Source organism: Lotus japonicus, chromosome 1, assembly GCF_012489685.1.
Source record: "Lotus japonicus ecotype B-129 chromosome 1, LjGifu_v1.2".
In the NCBI taxonomy this organism is placed as follows: Eukaryota; Viridiplantae; Streptophyta; class Magnoliopsida; order Fabales; family Fabaceae; genus Lotus; species Lotus japonicus.
Window position 1 is genome coordinate 16,943,038 of NC_080041.1, and position 23,637 is coordinate 16,966,674.

At 37.0% G+C, this 23,637-nt stretch overlaps 1 protein-coding gene and 1 long non-coding RNA gene across 4 annotated transcripts; both read right to left on the bottom strand.

Moving 5' to 3' along the window:
* Nucleotides 1–295: 295 nt before the first annotated feature.
* Nucleotides 296–5,691, bottom strand: LOC130733891 (uncharacterized). Of its 3 annotated transcripts, none has more exons than XR_009017682.1 (5): nt 5,306–5,691; nt 4,878–5,176; nt 4,575–4,652; nt 4,284–4,432; nt 296–770 (listed from the first exon to the last, which is right to left on the bottom strand). It is a non-coding gene; the product is annotated as an uncharacterized LOC130733891 (long non-coding RNA). The 3 variants fall into 3 exon arrangements; XR_009017681.1 differs by having other exon boundaries at nt 298–559; nt 650–770; nt 4,878–5,680; XR_009017680.1 differs by having other exon boundaries at nt 299–770; nt 4,878–5,677.
* Nucleotides 5,692–6,426: 735 nt separating this feature from the next.
* Nucleotides 6,427–11,154, bottom strand: LOC130733892 (peroxidase 4-like). Its single transcript, XM_057586176.1, has 4 exons — nt 10,788–11,154; nt 8,959–9,150; nt 8,213–8,381; nt 6,427–7,121 (listed from the first exon to the last, which is right to left on the bottom strand). Exons 1-4 carry the CDS (start codon nt 11,019–11,021, stop codon nt 6,724–6,726), a joined length of 993 nt encoding a protein of 330 aa, XP_057442159.1. The 5' UTR covers nt 11,022–11,154; the 3' UTR covers nt 6,427–6,723.
* Nucleotides 11,155–23,637: the final 12,483 nt, after the last annotated feature.

The following is a 23,637-nucleotide window of genomic DNA, read 5'->3' on the forward strand; positions in this document are numbered from 1 at the left end:
ACGTAATTTTATATGGTTTTATGACTCATTAAATTTTATATAAGCTATACCAAATCATAATTTAATCGCTTGATTTTATGTGACATAATGTGATTGTATATCAGGGTAAAAACTCTTTACTGTAACAGTTCATTTCCATTAATCTCATAATCAAATGCTAAATGTCCATTCTCGTGCACTGTATTTTAATTTTTAAATCTTTTAGAATATATGTAGTTACTTTTGTTTTAATGAAAGAATACTCTACAACTCAATTTGAAAATTCCTATGTCGAATATCATTATCATCTCATTTGATTAGGGAATATCATACCCAAGGTGATGGTTTTATTCAACTCTTACAATTTATAGAATTAAAACTAAATGTCAAATGGTAACGGAAGGCATAAAGCCCTTGATTGGCTTGAAGTTTCAAGTTGTGTACATTTATTGAAACCAATATCAGTTAATTAAAATATATGGCAGCCCTACACCATTATTTGTGCAGAGAAACACATCCGATCCAGTGCAAAAAACTCCATCTATGCCTATAGACAAATTCATATAAGTCTACCACTGCCCTGTGATACAAAATGTATTGAAGATTACATAATCACCCCCAAAAACATCATGCAACACCCATAATAAAAAAATGATGTAAACTTTTTTACCACTTTCTTGGGTTTTTCAGGTGCAAGTATCTGAAACTGTCTTTTTTCCAGATGGACCAATTAAGATCCATGTAGCTTTCCCATTCTTACAAACAAATGATGCAACCTCAGCTGGAATCCCCTATTGAAAAATAAAAAAAGAAAGTACAAATCAATGATATATAAAAAAGAATTGTGAGTAATTTCAGTTCGGACATTACAAATGATTGGCATTAGTTTCTCAAGTGATACATATTCATCATGGAAGCATTTGAGACCGATAATATACTCTGAACAAAAATTAAAATCATAAGTCGATTTTCTCCGTACAAACCATATGATATGCTATGTCAAGTGTCAACCAACACACAAGGAAAAATAGACTGAAAGTGGAGATATTAAGGTGTAGCTTTATTCATATCCAGCAGCTCATGGAAGCAGAAACTATATTGAGTATATTCACATCAGACGAACATAACTTTGACCATACACATGACTGAGTTTAAGCAGTTTGACACCGAAAAAGCCACAAGTATCTATAGGCAGATGAGGGCAACAATTTAATTACAAAACAATGCAAAGACCAATATCATGAGCAGATAATGAAAAACCAGAATAAAAGAAAATGTAAGCATCATGCTCCACTAATAAACTACTTTAACAATAGTCAGCACCATGGAAAAGGTGGATTAGCCGTCAAGTTCTAATTTATTCAGCAGGGCCCCATGAGTAAGTGTCACAATATGAATGAAAAGAGTACATACCAATCAGTACTACATGAAGGCTAATGTTTTTATCCAACTGCACATATATCCTATCCTTTGGAAAAGAAAGATAGTTCAAAAAACACACCTATTCAATTGCCTCATATCCATTTCTAGAAAACTTTTTGCTCAACACTTTGCCAATATTTCTCCTTTTTGGTGCATGTCAGCACCCAATTTTGTCCTACTTTTAATAAAATTAATTTAATTAGCCTTCAAAATTATATTTATAATAGTTAATTAAAATTTTCAGAATTGTAATATTAATTAATTAATTAAAAACGAAAATAAGTAATAAATACCAAAAATTAATTAGATTATTCTAGATGGGCTTTTCTTCCTCTCCAAGAATGGTGAGGAATGATTCCCAAGAATATTCTAAAAGTGGTGAACAAGAAACCCTAGACATGCAGCTATAAATAGAGGGGAAGGTTTGGTGGTGAGATCAGGTTGAGAGAGAGGCAGAAACAAAGTGATCATTTTTGGGGTTGTATTTTCATCTTTGAACTACAACTCTAAAACACAAGAGTGTGAGAGTGGGTTTAAGTTTGACTCCTCTTTGTTAGATAACATGTTATTACTAATACCCGTTATTTACAAAGCTGTCTCTTTTATATGCACTATGCTTTCCCTTTTGCAAATCGATAAAGATATCTGTTTGTCTTAATCTGATCTGTTTGTGATTAAAAGGAAAATTATTTTTTCTTCTTCCCTATCGTGAATCGTTTGGGTGCTGGAAGGTAAATATCGCAAACTATATGGTCTCCCTTTATTTTATCTTTGCCTTCTATGTGAACCTACAAATGTTTTTTTCTTTAATTATTAAAAAGGACATTGAGATGATTAAAAATTTGGTACTGTGAATGCCAATTTCCACCGTGTTGCCGTCGACTTCCATTTTCGATCCTCGTTGTCATGTTTTTCTGTCCCTTTGCTTCTTACCGTTTTCCTGTATGCGTTTTTCCTTATTTTCTTTTCAACAGGATTACTTTTTTTTTAGAAAGGATAATCTATACTTAAAATAATATATTCCTTGCAAATTTATATATGCCGTGGACCTGTTTCTTTTTATTTCTGCACTTGTAATTTATCAAAACACTATCTCACAAAAAATAATTTTGAAACCATTTTCTAATGGTTTGGTTGTTTTTACATATAATAATATACACTTACCGATTTAAATTATTTATTTTCGACAAAAATTAAGATATCAGAAAATATATATCAAACCTTTTTAAAATTAAAAAACACAAACCAACCAAAAAAACTTCAAGAACTACGTTGCCTTGAAGACCTCATTGCAGTGGCGGAGCCACAGGGGGTGCTTACTGTGGCTTAGCACCCCCAAGCTCCCAAGTTTTTCTTTTTTCTATACTATGTCATACCCATTTTTCTATACTATGTCTCCAGGATACATTAATTACTTTGGCTCTGTTCTGGCCTGTGCGTTGCTCTCTGTTTGCAGCTTTTTTTTTCTTTTCTTTTAATTTGGCTTTTCATATGTTGTTTTTTATTGCTTCTTCCCATCCCTTTTCTTTTCTTGTAAACTATGGGTGGGCACCCTTTATGCCTAATTGTAATGTATCATTGGCTTACCCAAAACAAACTATGTCATACCCATTTTATTAAAATAAGAGAAAGTTTCAACTATTTTTTTACATACTCATTTCATTTGTGTAGTGGAAATAAAATTAATGTTTTGTGTTATTTCTGAGAAATTTATGTACCTATCTTATATTACTATATTTTTAACTATTTTTTAAAACAGTGCCCTATATCCCTACAATGCCTAATCACCATTAAAGTGTTACTCTACTTTAAATTTTAAAGTTAGTATTTTAATCTAATAAAAAGTAGAAGTAGTTTATAAATAAACTGTGAAATACTTTAAACTAATAAATTGTAACGTTTTTCAAATATGAAAAGATTTAAATAAAGAGTAATAATCTGCATTTATTTCAACTTTTAAAATAAGAACAATACGCAAATAAAAAAAGTAATAATTCATTTACAAATTTCTTTCCTTGATCGCATTTTTACACATTTTTTTATTTTTATATCTTTTTGAATTTTCTGTCACATATTATATAGTATATCTCTCATTTTTTCACTCTTCTCATCTCGATGATTCTCTCTCAATACTATCATAAAAATGTGAATGTCTATCATCTCCTTCCTCCACACACACACATCTGTATTATTGGTGATGTTTAGCTTTTTTTATGATATTCAATCTTAGCCCCCCTAGAAATGAATTCCTGCCTCCGCCCCTGCCTCATTGCACATTGGGGGATACGTAGGCGCAAACTTCAAAGTTTGTCAGGCCAAATTTCTACATAGCCTTTTTTCCCTTTTATTAATAAAATTAAATAAGATTGAAGTTCTCTTCTTGGGGTAAATTAAATAATTTTAGATTTTGCACAATTAATTAGAGGTACCGTTTTTCTAAACGGACATCGTGGGGTGCTAAAACCTTCCCCACATGTAAGTGACTCCCGAATTTAGAACTCTAATCGCAGACCAGTTTATATTTATTCTTTAGGGTTCCAATTTCCCTTAATAAATTGGTGGTGGCTCTACATATCATTTTATATTATTTTTCGCCGCGACCCCGACAGTGCAGCTCAACACCGTTTTAATATTTTTCTGTTCTTGTGCTAGACAGAGATATCTCTCAACAAAAAATATTGTTATTATACTTAGTGTATTAACCTTACATGATTCTTATAATATAAAGGATGAGAATAATGACATAGACAATTGATAGATGCCACATAAAACATGAATAAAAACCATACCACCTAATGCCATCAAGATTGGGTGATGGGTATCACTAAAAATTCTCTTTGAAAAATCATTCTATCAAAATCTGTCAGGGAGAGATAACATACATGTTTGCATTGTTTAGACACCATGCTTTCCCTCTTGGGCTTTTACCACCGGGCATTGCACTTCCAACCAAGTTGGTGACAAATTCTCTCCCACTATCATGAGCAACAATGCACCTTTCGGCTATCAAGTCTATTTCTTCTGTTATAATCTGGAAAAAAAACAATTCAAATAAAACAGTCTCAAAGGAAATTTTTGGGATGAAATTCATCTTGACCAGCTATGGCTCTATATAAATTCATTAACTAAAATGGAAACCCAAACATAAAATCCAAAAAGAACAAAATATATACCTGGACATCAAGTCTAAACATGCTCTCTTAGACAATCAATAGATCTTTTCCTCATTGGAGCACCATCAAGTTTTGTTCCTATATGAAAAAAAAAAAAATGCATTCACATACTTACTCCACCAAACAGAGATATAAACAATAGAAGATGTTTCTGAATAACATGCTATCTTTTTTTCCCCAGCTTTTCAACACAAGCTTTTGGTATGATTTTTGGCTTAATGGGAATGGGAATGGGAATGACCAACACCATTTGGCCAGTATTTATAGAAAATCCAAACTTAAAAAATACATTGAAACCCATACCTTCAGTTGAGACTGCCCTTTACAATTTGAATTTCAGCTCCAAACTTCACAAGCACCCTCCATGCTTTTATTGAACCAAACATCATGGAATCATAGAAAAATCAAAGAAAAAATATGGAAAAATTGAAATCAGTAAAAAATCGGAAGAAAGGGAGATAATATTAGTAAAAATAGAAGAACTTCTTTTCAGTTTGCACCAACTCTAAAGAAAAACTGAATCTTGGGTTCTCACCAATTTGGAATAACAGGTTTCTAAATTAAAGAAAAGTTCAGATCATATGAAATCTGAAATCTGAAATCTGAAAGTGCACAACAACAGGCATACCAAGGTGAGTGAATTTATAGGAGAAATTTGTTGCTTACGGGCAACAATCTATAAAGAAAATTTAACAATTGGTTTTGGCAGCATGAGGTAAGATGATAACAACCAGGTAGAGTTGTAGTTCTGGCCGGTGATTTCGTCATATCTGGCACCATGAGGTCAGATGATGACCATCGAGCATCCACAAAATTGAAGAATGGAGGTTGTATATATGATGCCCTTTCTTTGAGACTCCTGCAGAAGAAGTCAAGCAAAAAACGTCACTCTGCACCACTGACGCAAACTTTAGGACTGCCATGGCCACTGAACACATCTGTGAGGGTAGGAGGACGAAGGTGATGACGAAGAGGAAGAAGCAGCAGCAAAAGACGTCAATCGGTTAGGGTGATGATGTATTTTAATTGGGGCCAAAACTTGAATTTTGCATAAGATAAGGCCCACCATCTTTGAAATGAAAATAGCAGTTACCCAAAAAAAAAAATTTCCCCGGTGAACAGTAACCGGGATTTAGAAATAAAGGATGGAAGATTATGCAGTTTTGGTCCTTAAAGTTCAAAAATTGCATTCAAATTAATTAAAAAAAATATAGAAAATGATGAGTATTTATTTTCTTAAAATTTAATTACATATTTATAAATAATTTGGCATAGTAAAATAAATTTTAATTTTAAATAATTAAAAATATATGTGCTTATTTGTTTATATTTTATAGAATAATAAAAATATCTTTAATTAGTGCATTCAACCTAATACAAAAAATATCGAGAAAAAAATGGAGGATTATAAATAAATAATTTAAATTTAAATTAAATAGGATGGAAAGCGAAATAATTATGATTGTTATCAAAACATTACTAAATAAGAATTTAAATAAATAATTTATAAAATCATAATCAGGAATAATGAAATAAATTTTAATTTGAATGCAATTTTTAAAGAAGATGAAAAGTCATTAATTTCTATTTTTTTTGTTTTTTATTAATGTTAATGTGACTTTTGAACTTTAAGGACCAAAACAACACAATGTGTATAAGTAGGGGACCAAAAGTGCAGTGAAACCATTTTTCTCGGTCACGTGAGAGGCATGTGCGTTACCACATAAGCCTTCTTCGTTAAAAATTAGATGAAAGGATAACACTGCAAACGGGAGGGAACGTGAGGGACTATTCTTATAATTAAATTAGGTGAGGGACTAAAATCGTGATTTTTGTAAATGTGAGACTAAAGTTGCAATTTAACCTTTAAAGAAATATCTATTCAATTCAACTTGTGGGTACAACAGTAAACACATCCATAATGACAGTTTCTGTCAAGGCATTACTTTGCAATTTATTCCTTACAAATAACCTGACTAAAAATCAAATTGAACTAAACACCAAAACATTTTATACACCAAGAGGAAAACACCATTTTTTTCCCAAGGCGTGAGAAAACACATAAACACATCAACTAACCAAAGAACACCACCACTTTTGGGGCATATATATACCAAGAAACACACACAATTGACTTGATTTTCCTCCTCTAATTTGCTCTTCTGCAATGCTTCCTAATCTGCCCATTTGACCCAGTTAAAGGCTTGTTGTTCCCCATCTTAATCATTGCATTAACAAAGTCATTTTCAAAGGCCTTTTGATTGTTGCTGTAAGTTCTAACAAGTGAATCTGTGGATCCTCCACTGAATAGAACCTGGTCAGAATGAAGGAGCCCCTTTTTGTTGATGAGGTTCTTGTAGTACAAGTTGTCAAATTGGTTTGGGGTTTTGAAGTCTAGCACAGCTACATTGTTGTCTCTTATAGTGCCACTAGTCCTTGGACAATTCCTCTGCCTTGCCTTGGCAAATAAACTGTTGATGTTGTTGGTCTCATTGTATACGTGTTGTCTGAAGGTAGAGCACTTGGCCTTGCCAATTGTGTGGGCTCCTGAAATCAAAAAGTAAACATTTGAATTAATCTACATGACTATGACCTCCCATCCCAGTAATTCTAAATTCACATATTCAAGTAATTCGAGTTCTTCAATTAAGATTGGACGGCTCATATGTTTCACTAACAACATATGGCTTAACTAAGGTAGTTTCAGTTTGTCCATTGTTGATCAAACCGTTAAAATTTGTTACATTAAAAGGAGTGAAAAAAAGAAAAAATATAACAGAAAGTTAGAAAAGTGAGAAAAGTGGTGTATATATAATATAATAATATATGATATGATGTTATATGAATTTACTGTCAATAACAAATCACTCTTGAGACAAAGTAGTGACTGAAAGTGAGAATTAAATGGTATTCCTGTTTTTTAACCGTAGAAAAGTATTAAGAGAAAACTAAAAGTCAACAATGTCATCTATAATATCGGTTGGGTAAACATGATTTCCCTTTCACTTTACATTTTTTTGTTTTCTCTGTAAAAGTTAGGCTTTTAGCTTAGAATAAGAGCATGGCATGCAGTGTACGTGGTTGTTTAAATGTCACATCCAATTCCACCACATTATTAATTAAACCATTGACAAAAAGACACATTATTAATTAAACATATACAGATCTGTGATGTTCAAGAATGTGTCATCTCAATAACAGGAAAATGTAGCATAATTATAAATTCATAATGTTCCGGAGGGTTAGCTCAAGTGGTAAGAGCTAGAGACATAAAGGTTGGGGAGGGGAAGATCCAGGATTCGAATCCTGAAAGGGAAATTTAAAGGGATTTTCTAACTTACTAAAAGCATCTTCAATGCAAGGTTCTTAGTTCTTATTTAATGTGATTAGTGAGACCAAATGAATAGTGATAAGAACTAATGACTCATGGTTAGCAAAATCGCTTCAGAGTTGCTTAAGCACATGTAGCATTATGGGCCCACATGAATAGTGTTAAAAAATAAGAACTAGCATTAGAGATGCTCTAACAACAAACCACTACCATTTGCCTATAAAAAAAAATTTTACAAATCCATAATGGACCAGAGAATAAGAGAGAACGAGTAAAATTTATGATTAAGAGAGAAAATGACACATACCAGATAAAGCAACCATGTCTTTGGTAGAGAGGCCTTGAGCTTGAAACTTTGAGATGAGATCGCTGAGGGAAGAAAAGGGAGATGGGATCACACCACTGTTTGCAGCGTTGAAGCTGGCTGTCTTGGAATCCCTTCTTCCAAGTTTAACCTTCCAATATGGCCCTCCAAGCTGCAACATACAATGATGACATTAAAAAAGAGTTAAAATTGATTATAAAGACAAGTTTTTGTGAGTAATATATGTGTGCCATAATTGATTCTGATAGAAAAACAGAGTCAAGCATGTTAAAAATGTATTTTTGAGAACTCTGTGTACCAAATTTAAATAAAAAATCCTAAAGAGAGCCCATCTTTTTGTCTTGGACAGGTATATCATATCACCCTCTTCAAAGAAAAGACTAATTCGGTTTGAAAAACTGTTAAAAATTCTTTCAATAAATGACTTTTTCAAATTCAAACTTGTATCATCAATCACCTTTATAGGGGTTTAGCTCGTCTACCAGTAGGCCAAAATTTTGTTGGTTAATGAGAGTTCCTTTAAAACATTTGCCAAAGATTTAAGAATGAAAAAAAATTAATTTTATAATGAATATATTATACTATTCTTTACATTTTTTAATATCTTAATAACTGTCTTTAAGCGAGTTATTAGTTATCCATTAAAATGAATACATACTTAAGGACCTTTAAGCAAAGCAGCTAGTTCTCAATTTTGTTAAGCATATTTAGTATGGTGTTGAACTTACAATGGCAACAGAGTCACGAGCAGCAATGGCAACAACATCAGCACATGAAACCACACCAGGGCACACTGCCTCCACCTTAGACTTTATGGCATCAATGACATCAAAGCCTCTCAGAGAATTGCTGTTGGGAGGTGCAGTCTTCTCTCCTTTGAAGGAGGAAGTGTCATCAAGTAGTACTGATCCATCACAACCCTGTTTTCCAAGCAGCACCAAACCTTTAATGAGTTATGGAACTAGAAGTATTTTAGACATCAAAATATATATATATCAACATTAAATTTACGAAAACCCATAAACCAAGTTTATTTAACTGAGTGCAAATTGTACTCCAACTCATAAACAATCAATTATTTTCCAATTTTACTTTGTTTTTAATTAAATTGAAAATGTTTCAAATGATGGTTCAAGTGTTAGAAGTTAAGGAACATATGAGTTGAGGATGAGAGGTTTAGGAATCTGTCCTTTGAGGGTTAAACACTTTGAATTTATTGTAATATATAATATAATATAATATATGGTTATATAGTGACTTAAATTCCAATATGAAGTTTTAAATATCACCAGATACACGGATTCGAGCCTATGGACTGTGGGCTGAAATTCCAATATGTGCCATAAAAGAAGGGTTCATAACTGCATATGATAGAGCCATTGGCTAAGGTCATTTTACTTCACTTTCTATTACACATAGAATATGCTATTATTGGCAGTGTCACATCATTCAATAATAAGACTTGTGAAAGAGATAGGAAAGAAAGGAAAACACGTATATAGGGTTGAATAGTATAACTTCATTAAAGAACATAAGATAACAAATATGTATTTTTAATTTAGAAAGATTGCTTAATTAATTAAAGTTCTTAAAGGAAAAAATATGTGAAGGACACATTTTTCAAATTGCAAGGATACGTTCAAATTGCAAATAATGCGTGATATTCTCACAATATTACGGTGACAATCACATCACATTACGATTATATTGTGTTTGAAAATTACAGAAAAAATAAAAATTTGTAATGCAATACCATTATACCAACCACCACGATACAACAAAAATTGTAATAGTTGCACTAGAACACGCCACATGATTGGTCTTTAAGTCCTCACATCAATTATATATTCTTTGTTCTTTTTCCTTATCTATAGAGCACATTTAGATAAAAAAAAATTATGTTACAAAATTTTAAAATAGTATATAGTGATCCAATAATAAAAGTTATAGACCAACAACAATTAATAGAATCACCTTTAATCATCCAAAAATTGAGATAATTTATAGACCAACAACAATTAGAATCACCGTTAATCATCCAAAAATTGAGATTAAACTAGCAGTAATTTAAATCGCCTTTAGTCATCTTACAAAGAAAAACTAGGTCATGCAGTAGATTAGAGGCGGTTATAACTGCCTGCCCGTCGCTAGTGTGACCATGCAACTCGCGGCGATTGTTCAAAACTGATGGTAGTAGGATGCATAGCAACTGTAAATTTCACGGTGCATGTTCAACCGCCGCTAGTTGCACTTAGAGGCGGTTGCAACGACTAAATACCATAACCGTCGATCCTATGTTTTGTTGCAGTGATTGTAATTCAAAACCACATGCCATATGATCATTAAGGGATAAATGTTCCTAATTTTTTAAAAAAATATGCACAAAAATGAAGTTTTGTTTCAATTATATTATATGTAATTAACCCAATGGAGCTAAACAATTACTCTTGAGCAAAGATTATATATAGCCTTAGTATATATATATATATATATATATATATATATAACTTCAGAAAAATAAAAAAGCTTCAGAACTTAGAGTTACAGCAAAATTTACATTGACAAAGCAGTCATGGAAGAAGAGGCGAAGGAGAGAGCCTCCCATGCGTGCTTCTTTAGCCACAGCAGAATGAACAACAGATTTCACAGCATTGAAAACACTGGGACACTTCTTAACATAGAAGTTCTCAGAAAGTTGAGCAGAATTAGAACTCCCTATAAGAAACAACATGAACAAAGACAACACAAAGATATTGGCTGCAGAAGATGATGAAGAAGAAGAAAGTGCCATTTTGCTAATTGAATTGAAAGTTTAGAAGATGGATGGATAGGCTTAGAATTACACTACAATATATAGAGAGAGCTAAGGTGACACAAAGAAGTAGTGTGCGGCCCTATGGCAACTCACTCTCACCTAATCCTCAATGACTAGAATTATTGCATGGCATATGAAACTTTTCTAAGGTGGATTGAATTGACTCAATTATATATATGGATATGGAAGATGCTGATAACTTTTTTTTTTTTATAATCTGAGAAACAATTATAATGTTTTTTTTCATTTGTAATATAGATATTCTCCGCACGAGACAGCCATATTCGAATTCAGAACATTCATATTCCAGAGTTCTTATATATAACTGATTTTTTTTATTGAAGTTTTGAAATTGAACACTTCATTAAAAGAATGAAACATATAACACTTAAATAATCAAACTAATACTGTTTTGATGGTGTAGTGAATTGTCTTAAGATTAGGTGCTTTTGTCCTCATTGTCTACTATGTAGTGTTGGTATATAGGCTTGTTTGGCTGTAGTGAATGAAGAATATATGCCGAGGTTTACTGTTCAAAAAAGTTGCAAAAAGCTTGTGCTGTTTGTTTATTATATTTTATTACAAAGGGAAAGGCCACTTGTATTGGGCTTGGCTGTTTATTTTTTTTATAAGTCATATAAATATATTGAAATGGAGTACAAGGGTTACTTCAACCTTATACAAATAGAAGAAATATGAAAAGGAAGCTAAAAAGTAAAATACATAGAATCAACAATGTATTGCTACTAGCAACGAGCCCACACCCACCACCACCTCCATGAAGACGGATTAAAGAAACCATGTCTCGTTAAAATCTTACCAGAAAAAACCCTCTCTTTAAGTTCATGAAATAATATTAAATAAAATTTTATGCAGCTAAATATATGGTGGCTTCTAGGTGCAAGTTGATGAAGATTCAATGCATGCAGACAATTATATGCCACAAAGAGCTCAACAATTCATGAAAAGTTACCCAACCAAATTGCCAGCAATTATGTTGTTTCAATTTATTTATCTTCATGCCTTTGAGTTTATTGTAATTTTATTTCTTTCCATTCTACTACTTTTGATATATATATATATATATATATATATATATATATTCTATCATACTAATCATGTTGATCTCTTGCTTTTTTAGTCAATGTTAATGTTATGACGTTTCTAATCACTTTTGCTTTTGTTAAGAATCCAATCCTACTAAGCTTTTTTGATTCAAGGAAGCAGCTAAGAAAAGAGGAAAAGCCAATCCTACCAAGCTAGTAAAGAAAGAGCCATCATTCATGAATAAAAATTACTTTAGCTAAACGGAAAAAGTAACTCACATGGGTTTGGTTTGTTATTTGCGTCAAACCAAAAGGACACAATCAATTAATCATCACTATCTCTTCTCGTTCCTTTCCCCCTCTTCTTTTCCAACATCAAGAATACAAAATCAAGAGCAAAACTGGTTCTTTAGGTTCCCAGGATTCAAAGTTTCCATAGCCACCTTCTGCTGTTGTAAAATCCCCACCCAATTTTATGATTGTCGGCTACCATCCCTCCATTTTTGCTATGTTTGGTTGAAAAGAAAAATGAGGGAAACAATTATTCGAAATTGAACTCTGATGCAATTTCTTTAGTTAGGGTGAGAAAGAGAATAATGGAAAAGAGCAATTATATATGGCGATCGAAAGATTGAACTCACGAGTCACGAATTCAACGAATATAATAGGTATTAATGAGATAAGATTTGAAATCAATAGTCAATAAAAAGAGAAAAAAAACTTAGCAATAAACTTCGTATTGTGCCATCAAACACTTTCGTAAACGGTTTTCGTTGGAACTCAATATATGAGGTACAAACTTCAAATCCTGCTGATAACCAAATACCAAAATTTTAGGTAGTACAAAGTTAAATGAGAAAATAGACGAAGATTTAAATGAGATATATTACAATAAGCTTCATTTCTTTGTGTAGCTTATGAATTATGTGGAATATTTTCTCATTTAATTTATTCTTTCATTGCTCAGAGATATCTGAGCTTTGAGATTATGTTTTGCATTCGAGAAGTTATTGATTTGCATTGTTTCACACACCAAAGAAGCACATTCTACAATTTAAAATCCTCAATGTTTTGCATTCACAATGTTCTCCACTACAAGAAAATGCATCTCTACCTATGACTTATTGTCAGTAAAGGCAAAAAATCATCGACAACTATATACTTTTTCGACGGAATGTGACGACCGTCATATCTTCAGTATTGGTCTAGTTGGTAATTATTCTATATGGTTTTTTTAGAACATCATCGATACATTAGGGATGACATTTCCTGTCTATAATCTAGCAATGATTAACTTCGTCGGCAGTTACTAGCAAACCAACTGTGAATCCACAATGGGGGATGAGTTTCTGTGGTTCAAGTTTGGTGGTGCACAGTGGAGACCCAGACAGAGATGTGGCAGAGAAGTGTGAATCCACCATGCATGGGGATATATCTGTAAAAGACACTCCGACATTCACATCAGCTCAAGATTAGAGAGAATATCTCAAAGTCTTATAAGAACAATATGTAAAAAAATGAGCAATGCTTAAGTTTAGGAATAATCAACCCTATATTTATCATAGTCATAAAATCATACCAGTCCGACTAGGAATAATGACCAATTCAGTAGGTGATAACTGGAGGAAATCCGATCAAAGAATCGACTGTCAACCGGGGGAAATCCGATCAAAAAATCGATGTTATTGTACCGGCTAGGACCATTTTGAACCAGTCTAAATTAAAAAAAATTCTTATAAAATTAGAAAAAATATTTTTTTAATGAAATTTAATAAAAATAGATTTTATTCAATAAGGATACTCATACATGTATAATTAATTTTGTATTCAATATTATTACCTTATAAATTATAGGTGCACACTAGGGTGGTCAAGTTTCTTTTTGGTCCACCGGTGGACCAGGGGTGTATTTGACTTTTTATCAAGGGTACTTCATACTTTACCCTCTTCTTCTCCATCTTCCTCCTACTTTCCTCACCCTCCTGCACATGGCCTTTTTCATCTCACTTGAGTTGAAAGTTGAAGATGTTCAAGTCAACTAAAAAACCAACAGATGATGGCGGTAGTGATATTTTCCATGTTCGCTCGCAGATTCCAGATTATATTGTTGCAGATTCCATGTTAAAGTCATGACACCAATACACCATGTTCGCTTGCATACTCGCACTCGCCTGGGCAGAAAGAACATGTCTCCTTCAATTTCATCAAGGCGCAATTTTTATGTCGGTCAAGGCATCAATATTTGGGGTTTAACTAGCAGATTTTAAAAAATGTAAAGTGTTTAACAGATCTGTCTTTTGGGTTCCATGGAGAAGACATGCATCCTCCTCCGCTGCTCCGCCATCCTTTCCTCCTCTTCCCACTTGGATTGTCGCACTCAGAAAATGAGACCCAGAAAAAGCTAAAGCAAGCACATATGACAGATCTATCACCTTCTTCTCTTCACAAATCAAAAATTAAAAGCAGTTGATCCCCCTCTCCCATGGCTTCTCCAAGTTCGACCCGATTCGGCCCACCACCAGCGACATGAGCAGCACCGTCGAGTCCTACAGTGGCCTGATTTCATGGGGGTTTTGGTTGGTTGGTTCTTGGGTTATGGGTATTTTCTGTGTATTTGGAATGAAGAGGAATATAATTTTACATTTTTACCCTTTTTATCATCATTCAATCCTAACCATCCAATAAAAGAATATTCCAAAATTCTCAGATCTAACAGTATATGAATATGGTGCACCGGTGGACAAAAAAAAAACTTGACCACCTTAGTGGGCACCTAAATTATATACTTATTTTAAAATAATTTTATTTAATTTAAATCAGTAATACTTGTCAAACCGCAGTTCAACTACGGTTGAACAAGTGAACCGTGAAGCAGTGCCTCACCGGGTTGATCACATGTCCAGTTTTAATAACCTTGGTATTTATAGAATTTAATATTAACAATAGTGAATGTGTTTAACCTTTGTTTAGCTATTTTTCAATAGTGTCCAATATAGTGACTTTGCTTGAGCAATCCATAGATTATTAAGTAATTTGTCATGAACTTCGCCTTTGTCCGGCTAGTTGTTAGACAAGTTAAGTCTCCATCAACACGAAGTTCACTTAACTATAAATTCTATGAGCTGACGAAAACGATGGTCATTTGGGTCAGCTTAAAGAATGGCTACCAAACAATGGCTATTCAATTAAGCCTACAAAACATGCAAAATCTTTGTAAAAATGTAGAATCTCTCAAATTGAAAATAGTAGATCGAGTTAAAGCTATCAATATATGACCCAATGATAAAATTTAGGTTAAATAACTCATCGTCCAATCACATTTGAGATAAATGAGTTTGAAATAAATTAATAAATAAAATATAGAAATTTCAACTCACTTATCTCCATTGGATTAAATGATGGGTTATTTAATCCAAACTTTATCATGGGTCATTTAGACGACCCCTCAATATATATATATATACACACACTAGCTCTTTTGTATCCGTTGTGTATTTTTTTGAATAATATCGAAGTACTATATTTTATATATATACAAGGAGATACAGGGATTAGCCAAATCGATGAGCAGGGAAGTGATTCGAAGGGAGAGTTTCTTGGGGCTGCTAGTTACAGCTGTCTCAGCTTAATAGGGGGGAGCGAAGTGGACTCAACGATGAGCAAATGAGCTGGTGTTGTATGGCTCTGTTACAGATTGATGCTGCCGCCGTGTGGCTACTTTTGCTGCTCTTTCCTTGCTCTCTCTTCTGTTTTTGATGTGTTGTTGTTGCCGCTCCATTTCGGGATTTGGGTTTGGCACCCCACCCTTTAGGCTACGCGCCCCAGCATTTTTTTTTATTCCAAAATTACCCATCGGTAAATGATTTGCCGATGTAAAAATATCAATCGGTAAATCATTTACCGTTATTGTTCCTCAGTATGAACACCTTTATCTCATTACCCAGAACACGAAGAACAATATCGGTTAATCATTAACCGATTCTTATATTGATATCGGTATATCATTTACCGATTGGTAATCTGGCAGTTTGATCACCTTTTCACCATTACTCCTCCCTCCACCAACCCCTCCACCATTACTCCTCCCTCAAACAACCCCCCACCAGCCCCCCATAACTCGCCCAAACTACCTTATTCTACCATTACTTCACTCCTCCCTCACATTTCACCTTCCCACCACCACCACCATCTCCACATTTCCACCACCACCACCACCAACACCACCACCACCAAGGGAAAGCTTTTAACTTCTGGTAAGTGTTGTTAGCTTTGGTACTTTATTTATAGTTAGTTTAAGTAGTTAGTTGTTAGTTTAAGTAGTTAGTTTAGTTAGTTAAGTTGGTAATTTAGGCTGCTGAATCGTGAACTGAATCGGTAAATGAATTGTCGTTAATGTATCGGATTATGATCTTCCGTTATAGTACCGGAACTTTATTTACCGTTATAGGGTCGGTTATTGATTTACCGTTTTTGTTCCAGGGATGACAGAGTCCTTTTTCTTTGGTGAATCACAATTGATACATGCTGCTGGATTGGAAAATGATAATCCAGAGGAGCAACCATCACTAGCTGAACCTCCGATTATATCTATAGATGTCTCTCATTTGTATCATACTGATCAGGTACTCATTGCACAAATTTTTGCATGCTTTGTTTGCTTTGTTTATGCCTTGTTTTATGCATTATGCCTTGTTTATCCTGAAACAGCGTTTCCCTTTGAAAGATGATCTTATGAAATGGGTTCGCGACATTTCTATGGCAAATAATTTTGTTTTGGTGACAACAAAGTCTGATAGTGGTGCGAAGGGAAGAAAAGAATATGTCATTCTGGGGTGTGAGAAGCATGGTGCGTATATTCCCAACAGAGAACCGGATCTTGTTGAAGGAACGTCAACACAAAAGACAGGTTGTCCTTTTAGGCTAAAAGGACGACGTACGAAAGATGATAAAGGTTGGTGGTTGAAGGTGATGGACGGTAGACACATCCATCTCGCAGCTGAGTCACTAGTTGGCCACAATTACGCTGGTCGACTGAATAGTGAGGCGAAGGAAGACGTGATAAATCAGGCTAAGACTTGGGTTCCACCTAGAAAGATGTTGGCGTCCTTGAAGGAAAAAAATCCTTCAAACTTGACTACCATCCAACAAATTTATGGTGTTTGCAAGCGGTTCAGACAATCCGTTCGTGGGTCACTGACAGAGATACAATACTTGCTGAAGAAGTTGGACGGTGAGAAGTATGTTCACTTCGAACGAAATGAACCCGGATCGGAAGTGATTAGAGATATATTTTGGGCTCATCCGAATGCCGTCAAACTTTTCAACACATTCCCATATGTAGTGATCATGGATTGCACATACAAGACCAGCAAATACAAACTACCCTTGCTCGAGATTGTTGGCCTGACCTCCACGGATAAAACATACTCCATAGCATTCTGTTACATTGGCAGTGAGACCACAGAGGACTACATTTGGGCATTGGAGTGTATGAAGTCTCTGATTTTCGACCAATCCAGGTTGCCTAGAGTGATTGTGACGGACAGAGATCTTGCCTTATTGAGTGCTGCTTCACAAAGCCTTCCCACCACCACCCATTTACTATGCTTGTGGCACATCAACAAGTGTGTTTTGGCAAAGTGCAAAGAGTATGTTGGCACGGATGATTTTGCTCAAGAGGTTATGGACAAGTGGGCCGAATTGGTAGATGCTCCAACAGTTCCAGAATTTGAAGCTCATTGGATTGAATTGTTTAACATGTGCAAGCATAAACACAAGTTGAAATTTGCCACTTATTGTTCTACTACATGGTTGGTCCACAAGCAGAAATTTTCCAAGGCATGGACAAATCATGTGATGCATTTTGGAACAACAACAAGTAATAGGTACAAAAATTATGTTATGACTTGTTATATGTATTTCATTTCATAGATTATTACAGTATTAATTCTTACATGTGCGTTGTTGGTTTGCAGGGCTGAAGGTGCACATGCCAGCTTGAAGTTGATGTTGCGGAACAGTAAGGGTGACCTGGCCACATCATGGGATGCGTCGCATAGTTTGACCACCAATCGTCACACTGAGATAGTAGCATCGTTTGAGCGCAGTATGAATAAAATTGATCACCTTTTCAAGACCCCGTTCTACACAAATATTAGGGGATTTGTGTCAATCAAATGCCTGAAACTCATTGATGCTGAACTGACAAGAATGCGAGCCTGCGGCGGCAGATGCGATTGCTTATTGAGAGAGACTCATGGACTACCTTGCGGTTGTCAACTTGCAGGTTACCGGTCAACCACTCTCCTGTCAACTACTTCCAATTATTTATATTTGGGATTCAATGTAACATGTCTGTGAACTTGCAGATTATGAGAGGATTCCGTACGAGGTCATTCATCCATTCTGGAAGAGCCTAAGTTGGGAGCATGTACCTGTTGCAGATACTGGCAGCTCAGATATTTGCGGACTAAACCATGGAGAGATGCACCTAGAAGTTGAGGCACTGACACGTTATTTCCATTCTTTGGATACTGGACGGCAGAGTATGGTAAGGAGGAAGCTTCAGGCGATATATTGTCCTGAAAGGAGTACATTATGTACTCCTGAGCTTCGGATAAAGTCCAACCACACTGCTAAGTTGAAGGAGAGCAAACAACCCAAGGGTCGAGCAATAGGATCCTTGACTCGTGATCCTTCAGCGTTTGAACTTACTGACAAGAAGATTAAAGAGGAAAAGAAGTCTTCACAACCATCAAAGAGGAAGAAGCGTGTGAAGAAGTCTGATACAAGCCATTTCATGTGTAACTTTCCAGCCTTTCTCCATCCATATATTGGCACAATTACAGATGTTGAGGATGATGGTAACTGTGGCTATAGATCCATTGCTGCATTAATGGGGCATTCCGCCGGTCAGGACGGTTGGCCTTGGGTTAGGGCTACATTGATACAAGAACTTGAGACCAATGTGTTAATGTATAATAGGATGTGGGGCACAGATGTTGTTTATGGCTTACATGATCGTCTCACTCTTCCTATTGGTGACCCGGCCACCCCTGACAAATGGTTTCAACTGCCAGAGATGGGATACCTTGTTGCCACAAAGTACCAATTGGTTCTCGTATCCTTATCCTCTATGGGTTGTAACACATACTTTCCACTGATAGGAGCCGGCCCACGAGATGAGCATAACACATACTTTCCACTGATAAATCACTAGGTACAGGTATATTTTGACCAAATACACTAATATTTTAGTTGCCTAGCTTGTCGATTAATTTTTGTATGTGGAAGTTATCTAATACTAGCTTGTCGATTAATTTTTGTATGTGGAAGTTATCTAATTTTATGGTTATTCTCTAAAATGCAGCTCCAATTAACTCCTGGACATCCTATGCCGACTATTGCTCCCCAGTGGGATTGGCACGCTGATCTTGCCTCCAAATACTGGCGCAATTTATATGGTCCACGTTTAGGCATGTATGATGCACAATTCCAAGCTTGGCTTGGTGCTTTTAGTGGTCATGCGAACTATGTGAACATCACCACAGATTGAATGTTCTTGTATTGTGTAATATTAATTTGTAAACTCTTTGTAATTTGGTAGAATGTGACCCTTATCACAGGTTGTTGTTAATGATGAAAACCTAGACATCATCGTAGATTGACAGGTTCATGCGTGTACTTTTGGTAATGTTAATTTGATGTACTCTTGTCATTTTCATTTTCATTACCCTCCACCACCAACCCTGACATTACTCTCAACCACCAGCCCCAACCACTCTTCTACCATCCACCAGTACACCTTAAATGTTTTGACCGCACTCCTGAGCTATAAATCTATGTTGTGTCTTGCCTCTTCTTCTCACTCTTCATTCCTCATCTTCCTGTCTATTGTGTCTTGACTCTTCTTCTTACTCCTCATTCTACACAATGGAACAAGACCCAAATCCATTCCTCCGCCATTGCAAAGGTCAAAGCAACAACTCTGGCAGCTCTCGTCCTCTCATTCCTGGCCCGGCTGGCGCCATCCAGGCTGCCATGTATGCCCGTAGATCCACCCCTAACACACCACTCATTCCGACCCAGAAATCGTGAGGCGTGTGCTAGATCATGGATCAACCGAAACCGATCCTGATTTCAACTCACATGCTTGGCTATCAGCCCTGCAAGAGTGGGGAATAGCCACTCCGTTGGGCTCTCTGACAGCGAACGTTGAGAGGGTGGAAAATGTTGTTGCTGTTATCAAATCTTGCACTCCCAATGAGTTTGGAGATGCGAAAGTTACCCTCAAGGTATGTCTTGTCCTTGCTTTTGTAAGGCCTTGTTTTTGGTCCCCCTTGACTAACCGTTCTTATTTACTTGTCAAACGATATCAAACATTTAGGACCCCACGGGTGCTGTTGATGCTAGCATCCATCGCAAGGCCTTTACTCACAGTGAATTTGCGAATGACATAACTGTTGGATCTGTTCTCGTTCTCCAAAAGGTCTGAAACCTAAACATGAAACTTGCTTCATTTTTTGGACAGATAAGCATGGTTTAATTAAAGTATATATTTCACTTGCAGGTTGCTGTGTTTGCACCTAGAGGAACTGTTTGTTATCTTAATATAACATTGCCCAACCTAGTGAAGGTATTCCCAAAAGATTGCGGACCCCATGACTTCATCGATATCACAGAGGAATAATTTTGTTTTCGGTGTTGCTTATGTATGTTTAATTTGGTTTTGTAACCGTTTAACTTATTGTCATGGATTACTACATGCTTTGAATTATTTATGTTGTCGTTGTTTCTGTTTTTTTCATTATAAGAGTCATAATATTAAGATTAAAAATATAACACATGTAAATAAAACGAGGTAAGAGTCATAACATAACATAAAAAGTCCTAACATATACATAACAAGTGTAATAAAATCACTCTCCCCAACCCGCCCCCTGCGACCTCTGGGTCCACGCGCTCGACCTCCACGAACACCCTCTCCAGGATCACCCTCTCCACGAGCTCTGCCTCCACGAGCTCCGCCTCCACGGGGTCTGCCTCCACGAGCTCTGCCTCCCGCAGCTGCGGCTCCTCGAATAGCAGAAAAGGCAACTCCTTGGGTACCAACGAAGGAACTCCGTCGAAAGAGATCGAGCGCCCTCTCCGTGAGGATTCGGGGCTGTGTCCCTGGAGCAAGAGCACCTGGCACCTCCAGGGACTGCTCCAACAACTCCACACCCCTACGTATGGCAGACTGCATAAAAATAATATACAAAAATAATTTAATTAACAAAAATCACAATTGAATGAATAAAAAAAAAATAATATACAAGTTTAGAATCCAAACTTACCACGACACTAAGCTCCTCCCTCCTATCCTCAGGGATGATGAACACATGGGACACTCTGCTATACCACCTCATGTAACCCTCCATCGCCTCTCCCGGATATGTAGCAGGTATCCCCTGAGGGCGGAGGTGCGGCTCAAACTCAGCATAGGCAGCATCTGTGGTCTCAGCAAGGGACCCCGTCGTCTGGATCTCAGAGGGGTGTCGAGGGATGTCCTGTATGAAGCCAAACTGGCGCATAACCCGCTCTGGTAGATGTCGGCTCACAGACCGGCCGTAAGGTGTCCTGATGTAGCCGGAATAGAGGGCCCTGGGATCCCGCGGTCGAACATCTCGATGGTCCTCAAAAGGGGTCCATGTGATATCATCCACTGTAAGCTCATCGAGCATGACTCGTCTCTCATCGAGTCCGGAATGCGCGATCCGAGACGTGGACCACCGCTGCGCCCTAGGCTGGTTCTGTGTGTAGCCGGGGACCTCCGTCCTGATAATGACGCTGCTGGATATGTACTCATACGCCCATGACAGCACGAGGGAGGTGAACCCACCGATCTGCGCTGTCTTCCTGCGGGAAGCACGACTCAGCTGTTCGTACAACGAAGCCAGCGCAATCGCACCCCACGCGTACTCCGACACGCGACCGAGGTCCTCAAGCATCCCGATCCAGTAGACAGTAGTGTGGTAACCACCACTCTTGCTGGCAAAGAGGGTGGCACCAAGCTGGTTCACCAGCCAGATCCTAGCAGCATCCTCATAGCGTCCCTCTACAATGAAATGAATTAAGTTAACAGTTATTAATAATACGCTAAAAATAAATACAACTTAATAAAGTAATTATTAAGACATACCATCCATAGCAGACGTGTACATGGTCTTCAGAGTAATGAACCGAATGTTCTGGCCACCCGCCGCCTCAAACTCAGCCAGATAATCAGCAACAGATCCTCCTAGGAGCTGGGCCCAGAGCGCTGCAACCTCATCTCGCTCCCCTCTGCCCGGAGTGTAGAACCTCGACCCTGTGGGAAGATGGAGAATAGCCGACACATCGTCCAGGGTGATAGTCATCTCCCCGAACGGCATGTGGAAGCTACTCGTCTCCTCATGCCATCTCTCAACAAGGGCCAGTATGACAGCTGGGTCTGTCTCCGGTAACCCGCACCAAGGCAGGTGATACAAACCCGTCTGCTGCAGCAGCTGTCGCACATGTGTGTGGGCCTCTGAATCGCCATCACAGGGGAGGTTCCATACCTTCCCCCCAACAGTGGCCACCCTCAATGTCCGACGGTCCACGTACCGCGGGTCTGTGCGAAGAAGTTCCTGCCACGTCCAAGGAGCCTTGTGGTCAGGATAATGCGCAAGAAGCGAAAGATCCTCAGGCCCCCGGGAAACGGTGCCACCCTCTGGATGAGGTCGTCATCCGCGCCGCCCTCTGGCACAACATCAGCAGCATCAATCTCCTCCTGGAGAATAAGAGGCTCCTCCTCCTCACCACTGGCCTCAGAAGCAGACTCCTCACCACTAGGCTCCGAAGAAGACTGCTCGCCAGATGTCTCCTCAAGAGGTAACTCAACCATCGGAGAGACCGGAGTAGGATGAGGCTGAGGCTCAGCCGGAGTACCTGACGGAGTTGTAGCAGATGGACCACCTGACGGAGCTGTAGCAGACGGACACGGAGACGGAGCCCCGGCCGGAGTAGCAGACGGAGACGGGGCCGAAGCCTCAACCGCCTGACTAGCTGCTCGATGGTCGCCGCGCCGCGTAGAAGCATGCAAGCGCTCGTGGCGATCCTCTGCATCATCGACTGTAGAAGATCGAGACCTCTTCCTCCCGCCCTTCATTCTCCTATGAAAAGCAAACAAATTTAACATCAAATTACAACTTGAACAACTTTAACAGTTACAACTTGTACAAACATCTCTCATATAGCAACAAACATCTCTCATATAGAAACAAACATCTCTCATATAGCATCAACACCCTTTCTAATTTGTCAATCTAGATAACTCAAATGCAACATTAAGGAAGTTCCCTAGTTCTAATAAGCCGATACCATCAACACCCTTTCCCAGTGTCATGACACTAAAATATTTGAAAATTTGTACAAAATATTCAACCCAATAGATGGAGGAAAACTAAAAAAAACTGGCTTAAAAAAACTGGCTTAAACTGCCTTAAACTGGTTTACAATCGGGAAATGTTTTCCCATTACAGAAT

Bases quoted from the DNA above. Each gene is read 5' to 3' on its own strand.
- LOC130733892 (XM_057586176.1), bottom strand. From the start codon at position 11,021: ATGGCACTTTCTTCTTCTTCATCATCTTCTGCAGCCAATATCTTTGTG. The intron at 8,382-8,958 runs GTAAGTTCAACA...TGTATGTTGCAG, and splicing joins CTCGTGACTCTGTTGCCATT to CTTGGAGGGCCATATTGGAA. The intron at 7,122-8,212 runs GTATGTGTCATT...TTTTGATTTCAG, and splicing joins AGACATGGTTGCTTTATCTG to GAGCCCACACAATTGGCAAG.